This window comes from Rosa chinensis, chromosome 2, assembly GCF_002994745.2.
Source record: "Rosa chinensis cultivar Old Blush chromosome 2, RchiOBHm-V2, whole genome shotgun sequence".
Classification (NCBI taxonomy): Eukaryota; Viridiplantae; Streptophyta; class Magnoliopsida; order Rosales; family Rosaceae; genus Rosa; species Rosa chinensis.
In genome coordinates this window covers 40321174-40335059 of record NC_037089.1, presented here as the reverse complement: position 1 = coordinate 40335059, position 13886 = coordinate 40321174, and the positions used below count along the sequence as shown (strand labels likewise).

Genomic DNA, 13886 nt, shown 5'->3' with positions numbered 1-13886 from the left:
TCCATCTGTGCCAATGTAACCTAGAAACATCACAATTATCACTGTGACTAGATAATGTACCAAACAAGAGCATTCCAAGCTAGTTATACATGAATAAAAAACATTCATATTCTCAATGGCTCTTAGCCTTCAACTGCCTTTGGCTTTAATAAAACCTGGAAGGACCTGCTTCAATTGCTTTATACTTTCTGCATATTTAGGATCATCAGGAATGTGATCAACTTCCTTCATTGCACACAAGGCCCCAATTTCTCTGCAATATATTTAGAAGAACTAATTAGCAGAAGAAATGCTTTAAGGAAACACCAAATCAGCCAGACAGATACCAAGGAAACAATTGTCCACAGTTACAAATGCTTTAAACTCATAAATAAAAGCACGAGTACAAGGGACCATCTAATTCAGTGGACCTTAGACTACCATATATCTACGATAATAACATGAGGCTAAATAAGGATAGGGCAATTATAGTAACAATGGAGAAATATTTGCTCATGTCTAGAGAGCAGAACCTAAGAATACACTAGCATTATATATTCATAAACTAGGCACCATTCAGAAGTTTCTCAAGTAATTTATTGCATTCTTCACTCATCAATCTATCTGATTACACGTACGTTGAATGTTTGAAATTATTGCCACCAAACCAAGTTTACCAGAGGACTGGGAATCATACAAAGAAAATGTTTATGCATTTTGACTTCCAACAGAAACTATATACCTTCTTTAGCACCACATTATCACCCTTGTCTTTGACCAAGTCCAACTCCTCAAATCAAAGACCTAAATTGTAATTCAAATCAGTGACAACGGGACACTGCATATAGAAATATATATCGAGAACATTAAGTTTGAACATAGACCTTCAACCAAAAATTTAAACATATACAAATATATATATATATATATATATATATATAGCTATCGATACAAACCACAATTTGTTGTCAATCCTTCAGTAACCAACACGGAAACAAAAGCTCCCAATCACCAAAATCTGCTTAAAACTTGACCATCTAGGTACCGAGACAAAGCTAAACTCTATATTCTAATACTGCAATGCGCACTCATATACTCACTATCTTAAAACACAAAAAACACTTGCAAAGTCTGTAACAAATGTGCATTGCTCACAGCTCAAAAAGCCAAAAAAAAAAAGTTGCATTCCTGATTTTCATATCAGTAACTGTATCAAGAGGACATTCAATTTTCACTCTTTCTCTTTCACGCTTGTCATTCCATAGCTTGACCTCTATTTTACTAATGTATAGATATATACCTATAGAAGAGCTCTTAGGTATCCGACTGAAGAAAAAATCACATATAGAGAAGAGAACAGGACACTCGCAAAGAACTTTATTCACTGAAGAAAAGATCACATATAGAGCATACAAAGGAAAGTATGAGACTTTTATCACTCACTCAACAACAGAAAGACAGAGAGAAAGTATAGATACCAGATACCATAACAATCAGTGAATTCTTACAATGATATAGTCTGATTATGAAAAACATTATATATATATATATATATAACTCTTACAAAGAGTTCTTTGGCTCGGCGAAATAGAAAGAGACATAGAGCAATACATATCAAAGAAGAGAGATCATGCAGATACATATTAAAGCATCAAAGTCAAAATAGTGCGAGAAATATTATAAAGCACCCTAACATGTACCAATGATAGAGCACAGAGCTACAAAGAAATGATAACAGATCCACATTTTGATTGTAACAAATCAATAAAACTTGCTCTATAAAATAAAGTTTCACACAATTTTTCAGACCAAAGTAAGCAAACAAACTTAAGGGAACCCATATCCAATCACAACTCACCTAGATAACAACTCTCATATCCAAGCACCTTACTGTTGATGACGTGAGGTAACATTTTCACACAACTTCTTATCAAGTACATAGCTAAGTGAAGGAAATGTGTATTAAATAAATTCAAGGGAGCTTTTGTCAGTAAAATCTAATTGCTTTTACTTCAGAACAGAGAAAAATGGTAGCTGCAGGACTTTCTGTTCCCCAAAGCCATACGCACAATTCAAAAGACTACAAGTTCATGACCCCTCCGTTCCTATAAATCTTAGGAAATAACAGTTAATATTTTACAGAAAACATATTTAATTAAAAAAGAAGAAGTATAACACGAGGGACGAGAAGTTCCCTCTAAAATATAGCATGTCATAATCAACAAGAGTAGTTCATTAAGCATGTTGTATTCAGACCAACCCCAAAACTTTGTGGACCAAATGATGCTCTAACACAATGCATACCGTGCATACAATCTTAAAAGAATTAAATTCAAGTTTCTACCCAAAGGGATGAAAATAAATGGAAGAAAAAGGAAAGGGGGAAATTAACAGTAACATTCCTTATGATGAAATACTGCAAGGTACAAGAAATTCAAGCTCATTCTACATTAGAAACAAGATATGGCAAGGTTTACCTCATCCACACAAAGACATGATGGTTCTCGCGCAAGCTCTAAGACACCTTTTATTAATGACCTTAATTAAACCTTTTTCAGGAGATATAAGATAAGACTGATAACCATTTGCTTCCAACACAATCTGATAAACAATCAAGGCACGAGAAAAGATCATGTGAATTCAGAAGAAAATTGAACATGTGAGTAAAATGAGAAAAGACAGAGACAAACCATACCCTCTTCTCATTGTTGATATCAAAATGTCAATCCAATGGTGGTTTCTTTATTCTATTAAGCATTGCAGAATATTGATAACCTGGTTAAGCAATAGCCAACACCCAAATAACAATTTAGTTACTGAGCAATATGAACTGAGCAAAAAAAAAAAAAACAAATCTAACAATCAAGAAGCTGCCTAGCAACAACACCAGAAATCTCAAACGATTTGAACTGAACAGAAGCCCAATTGAACCCTAAGAATTGAATTAAACTGAACTAGACACTAAACTAATCCCTAAATTGAACCTAATCAACTAAGAGAAACGTTTACAACAAACTGATGAATAGGGCAAGAGGCTTGAGCATTCCTACACTAGAGAAAAAATTATGACTCAAGCCATTCTGTTGACCATGCAGCAAACAGTGTTCAGTTCCATTTATTATCATAAATTGCCTATTTCGATGCTGGTCCAGTGCTAGGTGAATCTACAATGCAGTACTACATACTACAACAAAAATTTCTTGGGTCCCTCGCAACTCTTAAACATGAAGAGTCAGCAATCACATGTAAGATAACAATTTTAAACAGGTTTTGATCCTAAAGAACAATAATCTATTACACTAAGAACTACAATTGACCACCACAATCCCGCACAAACAAGCACCAGAATGAGTCAACTTACAGTCGGACAGGGTGTGCCAGCCTTCAAAAATGCCATATTGACAGAGACGACCTCCCCTTCAGCCTTCAAACCCGCCTTCACCAAATCAAACTGTGAAGCACGAAATCTCCTCACACTCTCAATGCTCTTCAATATATTCTCCATGGCAGTGTTGTCATACAGCTTAGCCCCATGACCAGGAGCCCCAGTAGCCTTGATGATCAGCCACCATGGGCACCTCTCCGCATAGAAAGCCCTATAATGCTCGCTCGGCGAGGCCAACCCTGTTTTCCAAGACACCAAATCACCCAAATAACACAATCAAATTTACACTCCAAGTCTCCTTTTTTGTTTTTTTTGTTTTTTTTTTTTAAGTAAGACTGTAAAAGCATAAAGGACTAGAAGTAGAAGCTGACCTTCATCGAGAACTATCCCAACGTTCAAGGCTTTGAAAATATCAGATTCAGCAAACTTCTCAGCGCCATCATGACCACCAATCTCCTCATCAGGAACGAAAGACAAGTAAACAGTCCGAGTCTGCTTAAACCCAGAAGCCTTAAGCCGTCGAATGGCCTCTAGGTACTGAAGCCCGTTGCACTTCATGTCCTGGGAGCCTCTGGCGTAGATTTTCCCACTCGGGTCGACGAGGGCCGAGAAAGGATGGTGGGGCCACTTTCTGTGCTCGGCCAGGACGACGTCGGTGTAGGAGTTGAGGAGGATGGAGGAGAGAGTCGGGTCGGAGTCGGGCCATTTGATGGAGGAGAGAGAAAGTGGATCTGGGGCACTCTGTCTCCTCGGTCGGCGATATTCTACCACGGCCATGCACTCACCGCAGCCACCATCTTCCTTGCCTGCCTCCACGAGTCTACGCTAGGTCGCACGTCCTTCGGTCATGCCTCGAAGTGTCGCTATTGCGAGGGAGATGTTGTTGAAGTTGTGATGAGATTTGGAGAACAGTGACGAAGAGGATATGGGTCGGTATATCGAGGAAGAAAGAATATAAGTGAGAAGCTGGACTGAGAGAGAGGCTTAGACTTAGCGTTTTGACCATTTTGCTGGAGCAAATCCTCAGCAAATACTCTTCGAGCTTTCTTCCAAGATCTGAATAAACGAAAAGGCGGACGATGGCGGACGTTATCAAATCTCACGGTTTTGGTGTTATTCCCTAAATCTCACGGTTTTGATTTCTACGGTTTTTGTTCAGAGGGAGAGAAGAATGGTCCTTTGATGTCTAGGGTAAGAGTGTTTTTCAAGTGTGTTTTGAGTGTTTTTGATTGTTTTGGAAGGAGAAGAATTAAGTGGTTGTCGGGTTTGGCCTTCAATAAAGATAAGGTCAAGTTGTTTTGGTGGGAGACTGCAATAAAGCTAGAGTTCAATAATTTGTTTCAAATTTCTCCAACAATAGATAAGTAAATGACCGTTGTGTGAGTGTATGATGACAAAGCAGGATGGGAGGGAAAATTTGCCGCTTATGCCTACATAGGTTTCATTTGAGTAAAACTTTGCCGCGCTGTGCAACTTGCTTCCATGCTCAGACAACAGAACTATGACAATCTGTTGTACAAATTTGTGCATCTTACACTTGGTGTACCTAGAGGATTTCTAAAAGTTCGTACAACATTTCTTATACAACAGATATCAAAAAAACTGTTGTGTGGATAGTTCAAATTGAGCTCCTTCTAGGAGGGAATTATGTGCTCATTTCCCTCCATTTAGGCCTCACATTCACACAACGGAAACTTCTTAACTCAGTTGTGCAATATCTTCCTAAAAAAAAAAAAATTTCAGCTTGCGTACATTCACACAACAAAAACATATTTGTACCGTTGTATGATAGAGTTCATGTTAACACACAACAGCAAATTTTAGTTCTGTTGTGTGATGAGTGTTTGTGTTTCGATTTTTGTAGTAGTGAAATATACAAAGCTAGAGTGAATGATGAATTTAGGCCAAAAATACAATATGAAGCAAACATACAATCAGTAGCTCTAAATCAGCCAATCTGCACTATACTTCATTTCCAATATAATCATAGAAAATCAATTGAGAAGTTTAAAAAGCTAGCATCTTTAACTGCAGTCAATAACCATGTACGTGCAGCAACAAAAGATAATTTGATCAAAACCCAAAAAGTGAAAAAATGGACTCTCAAGAAAAAGTGCAAGGAGAAAATAAGGAAATTAAACCAACCAATTCAAGTCTAATAAGTCATTGATAAGTGACCTCAATGACTAATTTCAGAGAGAACATAATGAACACTATCAAATCAGGAAAGCATAATATCAAGAAAACCCAATTTCAAGCCTCGAAGGCACTCACACAACTATACAATTGAACAAAGGCATCAATTCCAGACACATGAATCCAATACTAACTAGAAGTGACAATCAATTAAATGACTTCTAATAGAACTATAAACGAACAATCAAGTTAAAATAATTCCAAAACCATGCTATCAAACATCTACCATAATCAATAGTAAACACCTCAATAGTTTTGTAGAACTCTAGAGATTTTCGAAGTAGAACCAACAATGAACACAATGTAACAAAAGCATAACCAAGTACAAAGCCACTCACCGTAAGGCAAGGCAAAAATAGACAGTAAACAAACTAAAACAAAGCCCTCCATTTCAGAAACTTTCTCCCCTTTTTCCTTTCTACAAATCTGATCAAAAGCAGAAAACCAAACTCTCAAATATTCACCTTTGCTTCTGAAAATCAATCTAGACCCTCTAGCTTCTCTCCCCCCCCCCCCCCCAAAATCAGAAATACCCAATTCGCAGCCTTCGATAACAACCCAAACTCTCCAACTCTATCCTCTTCCTCTCTTCTCCTTTCCTCTTGCGTCCTTCTTCTTCCCCCTTCTCCTCTGTACGTTGTCTTCTCTTTCTGTTTTTTTTCTTTCCTTTTTTTTCTTCTTCTTCTCTTCTCCTCTCCCTTTTCCCATCTCTTCCTCCCTCCTTTAGTTAGCCACTAGCCATTCTTATCTCCCCAAAATAAAAGAGAACAATATAACAATAAAAAGAAAATAGAACAATTAACTAATAGATGTTCAAGTAAATCCAGAATATGTGTCTGGCCTAAACTCTAGGTTATTAGCTCTAGTTGTAATATGGTTAGCATTAGAGATATTCTCGGAGATATTCGTAGATATCCAATTAATGTACGATTACCTTTCCATATACAACTCTATTACTCTGCTTGTAATCCTCTATATAAAGGGGCCCCTATTATCAATGAAAGCACGACTCAATTCTCTCCCAATTTCAATTTTCCTTAAACAAGTTATCAACACGAAGCCCTAACCCTGATACCCTAAAATCGTAGCCTTCAAACCCTAGCAACCACCGACCCCCACCTTGAAGCTCTCGATCCCAGGAACTAGGATCCATGAAGGCAGAAAAAAAAAAAAAAAAAAAAAAAAAAAGAAAGGAGGAAGTAGAGGCCTAGAAAAAGAGGAAGAAAGCATCTGCCCCTGCCCACGTTAGCAAAAGGAAGAAGAAGAAAAAGGGGATGATGCCCCACTTTCAGAAGAAGAAAAGAAAAGAAAAAAAGGGGAACGACCCCACTGTCAGAAGAAGAAAAGAAAGGAAAAAAGGGAACGACCCACAATTTTTAGCCGAATCAAGGCCCAGCCAGAAAAAACCTAATCCTTAGTAGGCCTGGGCTAAAGCTAAATAAAAAAAAGGTAGGACATCCACCAGCCAAATGATTCTAGCCAACCACCTCTGGCGATGATTTCAGACTAAATTCCGACGACGATTTCCAACCACCTCTGGCAATTTTCTACACTTTTCAAGGTATGTTTTAAATGTTCTATTAGTTCTCGTTTTTGAAGTTTTTTTATATTATTTTTGTTTTTTTTTTCTCAGGGACTTGCAATCTCCCTTTTCTACCCCCCTTTCTTCTTTATAGAGGAGACCAAAAGCTGAACTGTGGGGGTTTGTATTAACTCCAAGCTTGGGGCTTGTTGAAATCTCCAAACTTAGAGTTTGTAGAGAATTTATGATCAACCACTTACATCATTGTTTCAATCTAATCCAATACCTCTTGGGATCTGATTTCTTGGAAGCGACAACGCTCAGAAATCCCTAATTTCTTAGAAGCGATTATGCTCAGAAATTTATAATTTCTTGGAAGCGACTACGCTCAGAAATTTTATATGTTTTCGTGGTAGCTTTTTCTGCTCCGAAACTAACCCTTTTTTTGTTGAAGAATGGCAAGTATTTGTTCGTGAGTCTGGAGAGGAATCGGGAAAGTGCCGTTAACTTTCCCTGCAAGCTTTGCACCTCAACCTTTTTCTCCAGAGATTTCATGTTCATGATTGCTTGTATTTTTTCGGGGTTGGCCTCGATTCCTCTTTCACTGACTGTATCTGAGGAACTTGTTGGTTATGACTCCAAAATTTTTTTCTTCTGGATTTAGACGCATTCCATATGCTAACAATGTGGCGAATATGATGCGGAGGTGGGCTACATGACCACCAACTTTTACGCTTTTGACAAGCATGTCGTCGACATATACCTCAATGATTTTGCCTAGGTGTTCTGCAAAAACTGCATTCATCAACTGTTGGTATGTGGCTCCGGCATTCTTAAGGCCAAATGGCATGACATTTTAGCAATATAAGCCCTTGTCGATGGTGAATGTTGTGCATTCCTGGTCGTCAGGGTGCATCTTTATCTGGTTGTAGCTAGAAAAGCTATCCATCATGCTGAGTAGCTCATGACCTGCTATTGCGTCAACCAATTGGTCGATGCGAGGTAGCAGGACATGCCTTGTTCTGCCACTTCCCATTAGTTTCTTCACCATCACCATGTTAGAGATCCATTGTGGGTAATTAACCTGGCGGATGAAGTCTATGTTTCGAAGCTTAGTGACTTCCCCCCTGATGGCCCTGTATCGTTCTTCATCAAAGGCTCGTCGCTTCTGCTTGACAGGATAGAAGGATGGCTTGACGCTGAGCTTGTGTTGAATTATGTGGGAAAAATTCCTGGCATGTCTGCATATGACCATGCGAAGACTGCGGCGTTTTCTTTTAGGAACTGGGTGAGCTCAGCTGCTATCTCAGGGGAGAGTTAGGCTCCGATGCACACAGTTCTCTCTGGGTGCTCGTCAGAGATGCTTACAATGCAGAGCGACGTTTCTGGGTTGTTGAGCTCTTTCTTGAAGTACTTTTTCTCGTCATCTCTGGGGTCATCAATTTTGTCCGTCAACTGTGGTGTGTTGGCTACGTTAAAATTTCATGGCGGCTTCTTTACCTTGACACTGTTGTTGAATAACATTCTCGTGCAACCTATTGGCTTCCCTGACAGAACCAATGCTGTTAGGGGTGGGGAACTTTATGAGTAACATGTATCCGGCGATAATGCACTTGAGTTTGTTGAGGGCTGGGCGACCGATGATGACATTGTACGAGCTGAAGCAATCTACCACAATGAACTCAGTGTGTATTTCCACCGTACATGGGGCTGTCCCAATAGATAGGCGCATATAATTTGACCCCAGAGGCTGGGTCACATCGCCGGAGAAACTGAGTAGCGGCTCGTGATCTTGTAGGAGCATTCTGTAGCGCTGTAGTTGCTTTTAGCATCGTTTGAATATAACGTTAACGAGGACCCGCTGTCTACCAATACTCTTCCGACGGACCACTTGTCGAGGATTGCATCCATCATAAATGGGTTATCATGTAGTGAGTGAATACCTCGCTCCTCCTCCTCAGAGAAAGTGATTGGTTCCCAACCAGTTTTGGCCATTTTGGCGGATCGGTCATATCGGATGTTGAATACCTCTTTTGGGTGGTTGGTGCGCTCACAGCGCTTTCTTGCTCTGTGTGACAGGTTGCCTATGAAAGCACCACCATCAATGGTGTTGATTCGCCGCATTGGTTCGATGTTGGCGACAATAGGCTGCCGTTGTCAGACCTTCTACGGCTCCAACTTTCCGTCATGTTATAATGACTTGATTGCTGTCTTGAAGGCATTGCAGTAGTTGGTGTTGTGACCGCTATCCTCATGGTGTTTGCACCATTTGCCAGTGTTTCTGGGTTTTCCTACCCTAGGGTACTTTCTTGGGGGTGGTGGTGGAATTGATCATATATTTCTTCATATGATGCCGTTATGACTGTGAAAACCTCAAATTTTTGAGTATTTTGGTGGGCTTATTGTTGCGGTTGTCACGGTTGTCGCGACGGTCATTGTGAAAAGATCGGTTGCCCTTGCTATAGTATTGCTGATCCCTTTGCCACTTGTCTAGGTTGTTGCCCTGCTGCCATTCCTTTTTTATGTCATTTGGCGGTGTGGTGATGTTTGGGGTGGTGGTGGTGTTTCCTTGTTGGAATGTGGCAGGTTGGGATGTTTTGAATGGAGTTTGTGGTGGTGGTGGTGATGTGGCACCATAAGTGCTGTATTCAGCTTGGGCATGTAAGATTGCTTCATTCATGACGTGGTCATATGTGGCGTTTGGGCAATTGCAGTTAAGGTGGTACAAAAAACTTGCCTTGAGGAGTCCCTACTTGAAGGCTACTAGCGCCATTGTTTTGTCAAGATCCCAATATCTTGATGTGGCGGTCCTCTATCTTGTGATAAATGATTTCAACGATTCGTCAGTACCTTGGTTGATGCTGAATAGTTAGCTGGATTTGTGATACCCTTCCGTCATGAGGATGAATCGTGACAGAAATGCATTTGATAGAGCTGAGAATGAGTCCATGGAACTTGGCGGCCACTCGAAAAACCAACTCATTGCCTCGCCATCCAACGTTTCGTTGAATAGGTGACAAAGAGTTGCGTCATCAAAACCTTTGTTATTGGTTACTTTTTTGAACGTATCCATGTGCATGAATGCATCTGTTGAGTCGCCAAATTAGGCTATCTTGGGAGTTTTTACATACGTGGGTCTGACGATTTGCAAAATTCTGGTGGTAAATGGGCCTGGTCGCACCGCAAAGAGTGGATTCTATGTTGGCGGCAGGGTGTCTGTTTCAGCTCTAAACAACCTTTCTTCTAGTTCCTGCATTTTTTCTAGTATCAGGGTAGTGGCGTCAACAGTTGGCCAGGGAATAGGTTGATTTGGTGCTACTATTTATTGCCGGGGCCCTGGTACATTTCTAGTTCCCCTCTGTCGGCCAGTGCTGAGTGAGTTATCATATTGCGGCTGTGACTCCGCTACCTCCTCTTGTACCAATTGTGGCGGCGGTGCTGGTTCTAATCCCGCAAGCTTAGTTGGGTTTGAGCGACACCCATTGGGATTAATGGTATTGGTGCTGCTCTTGTCCCTATGCTTGGACTGAGCCTTGCGATTTGCTAGTTCTCACTTTAGTAGGACATGCATTTATCCCTAGCACCTTCTTTAGCTCGTCGAATTTTGACAATAGCGTCGCTACTTGATTTTGAGCTTCCGTCTTTTCTTTTCCCTCTTTTTCCCGCTCTCTATTTGCATTGTGCAAATCTACCAAGGCTATCTCTAACATACCAGCGAGATCTCGGCCTTGTGTTTGGCTGTTGGTGCTATTGGATTCTCGTACAGATTATGTTTGGAGCACCTCGGGTATGTTGGGGTTTTGACCGTCAACGTTGATTGGTGTGGTGAACAATTTGCGGTTGACGGCGATTGTTGAATTGGCAGGGTTGGGCTGAGGGTTGACTGATTTGTTTGCTTAATCCTCAATGCCATCGCCGCTATCGCTAGCCATGGAAGATTTTGGGGGATCACTCTTAGTTCAAAGCTTCCCACAGACAGCGCCAATGTTAATGCTCAGAATACCGCCACTTGGTGTCGGCTTTCGGTAACTAAGACTTAGAGTCTAATATTTTGTTATACAATGATCTTGTGGAATCCCTCTATCTGTCAAGAGAAATACAGAGGCGTCAAGAGGGGAGACCGCGGTTGGCAGTCTTCGCTCCTCCGATGCTAAAGTTAGACAATGTATTTATATTGACAAAGTAGCGGTTTATAACTATTAAATGTGTAATGAATGAAGAGAGAGAAGTGGACCTTTTATAGATGAAATAGTGAGTTGTCTCACTCTTGTTTTCGATGTAGGACTAATATGCTTCAGTCTGATGAGTTTTGGTCCTTTCTACAGAGATGACCTTGGGTGGCGCGTGTCGGCACGTTGAGGTGTATTTCGACCTGGAGTTGGTTGTCGGTGAAGGTTGTCTTGCTACGTTTCCAGGGGTCATATCGTTAAAGTCACTCTGGCAAAGTGATATGGTTAGGTATGAGTGCTGATTATGATTGGGATATGTCATGTATGTGCAGTGGTGACATAAAATCCACTAGAGAGACACATACGTTTCGTCTTTATTCGCAATAATTAGAGGTAGTGAAAAGGAACTCTTTTCTGTTCTCTACATGCATTTCTGCATGGAATCCGTTGTATGATTTTCCCTAGGAGTGTAGAGAGTTTCTGTGACAGTAATCAAGGTGCCATTTGGGAAGCGAAATTTAGGCTATTCCATGTTCTAGAAATAATCCTGATGGCCTAGCTATCATGCTCAGAATCAAAATGGAGTCATAATGAAAAGAACTCAAAATTTTTTTCCTAAGCCGACGAAGTACATCATTGTTTCTTAACCATTAAGAGAATCTAATCCAAGTACTAGCTAATGCAAAACAATGGTAGATGTTTAACTTCTTTCGGTAACTCCAAAATAAATATGACCAGATGAGTAGAGAGATGTCGATGGAGCAAAGCTCGCTTAAGTAGCACTTATCTTAAAACCTTCCTAGACATCATACTCACTTTGGATGAGCCTAGTTTGAAAAGAAACTAAACCAATGGCATTTAATACAAAATATATGGCAATTGCCTATTACATCTCTTGAAAAAATAAAGACTTAAACAAGATTGACGATCTATTGATCCCAATTAGATTTGAAGTCTTCAACCCTTCACTCTACATCATCTTCTTGATCTTCTTGTTCCATATAGTGAGCTTCTCTTGCTTCACAAAATGTTTTTGTTGAGACTAATTTCTACTATATTTTTAGTGCATTTCTTTCTACATTTTGCTTAGTTATTTCCTTAACAATGTCATTTCTAACTTGTTTTGTGTTTTTGGGAAGTTTTGAGTCTAGAAATGGAAGGCAAGGAGTTATTTGAGCAGAAATGAGAAGAAATGGAGAAATGAAGTTTTCCCAGTTTTATGAGGAAAAAGAATTCCAGTTGAAGTAGGAATCCTAATGCAACTAGGAAAGAGCTCGGAAAAATGATGTTTGGAAATGAAGAAATGACAAAGTCCCAATTGGACAAGGAGTCCTGATGTTGTTAGGAGACTTGGTGAGGCTAGGAGATGCTGTATCTTGAAGATGACTCAAGATAGTTCAAGAATGTTCTAGATTGAAGAATTTCGGCAATCATGAAGATAGATTTCGAATTGGCCTAATTTGGGAAAGTCTGGCCTGAAGTTTGAAGCATGTGACTTGCACATGAATCTCTAGATCCTTCTATGATATCTTGAGGAGACCATGACCCATTCTAATTTCTTTTTGTCGTGATAATTAAAAGAAATATAAAGGGATTTTAGGCAAAGTCCAATAAGGGATAGTTTTGGATTTCTATGGAATTTTGGAGAAGAAAATATAGGAATAAATATTAATTTAGAGTCCTAATTCCATTGTACATATAAGGAGACCAAATTGAAGTCTAGATACATGGAAGATTGCGGCAAAAGAAGGTTACTTGCTCTCCAATTTTCATGCAATTTTCTTATTGGCCGAAGTGATGCAATTAAAGAGAAATTCAAGGGAACCCTAGCCCTTGCCGTTCACTATATAAAGGAGGTTTGTGAAGTTCTTCTACACTCCTCAAAATTTAGAATCAAACGCCACAACACTTCCCTTTCTCTTCCAAGTTTCGGCAAATTCAAGAAATTCAAAGTTCAAGACCGTGAAGCATCATACTCTCCATTCAAGCATCTATGCTGTGATCCTCATCCATTCCACCACCTTTTGAAGCTTCTTGCATCCTTGAAGATCAAAAATTGTAACTATGAAACTCTTTTTATGTTTTCAGTTTTGGTTTCTTTGTAAAACAACTTTCGATTCTAATATGATTTCGGGTTTTATTTTATTGTTCTATGATTTATGATTTCTTGTGATGATGAATTGTTGATTTTAGATATGTGATTTTCGAATACTCTGCAGCATGTTTTAGGTTTTAGGTTTTCAAGTTGATAAATTGCGATTTCATATATGTTAAGTATGATTGTTAATTTTGAGCTTCAATCCTATCTTTTATGTGTTAATTGATCTTTGGATGCATACTTAGGTTGATGAACATATAATTGAATCCATATTAAAGTGCTAGCGTTCTAGGCTTTGATAATTTCGGTGGAAAACCTATAATTACTTAGGTAAATTAACAATGAGTCTTACATGCTTGATTAGCGTTCTAACTTGTGTTCTTGGCTTGAGTTGATCAAACTTCCATGATTCTTAATGTGTTGAAAGTGTTTTTGTTAGTGATTAGCTACCACTAGTAATTGTATGATTAATAGGGTTAACTATGGTGCGTTCATCTAGTTAATTTAATTAAGGGAAGTAAAAAGAACTTTGTATGC

At 39.4% G+C, this 13886-nt stretch overlaps 1 protein-coding gene across 1 annotated transcript; it reads right to left on the bottom strand.

The window, feature by feature from the left end:
- Positions 1–3331: 3331 nt before the first annotated feature.
- On the bottom strand, positions 3332–4779 carry LOC112184277 (aminoacylase-1). The gene is made up of 2 exons (XM_024322545.2): positions 3736–4779; positions 3332–3603 (listed from the first exon to the last, which is right to left on the bottom strand). The coding sequence occupies exons 1-2, from the start codon at positions 4139–4141 to the stop codon at positions 3332–3334; spliced, it is 678 nt and encodes a 225-aa protein (XP_024178313.1). The 5' UTR covers positions 4142–4779.
- Positions 4780–13886: the final 9107 nt, after the last annotated feature.

Coding starts and splice junctions, on each gene's coding strand:
- LOC112184277 (XM_024322545.2), bottom strand. CDS start 4,141: ATGGCCGTGGTAGAATATCGCCGACCGAGGAGACAGAGTGCCCCAGAT. Junction 3,604..3,735: donor TGGGATAGTTCTCGATGAAG/GTCAGCTTCTAC, acceptor CTTGGAAAACAG/GGTTGGCCTCGCCGAGCGAG.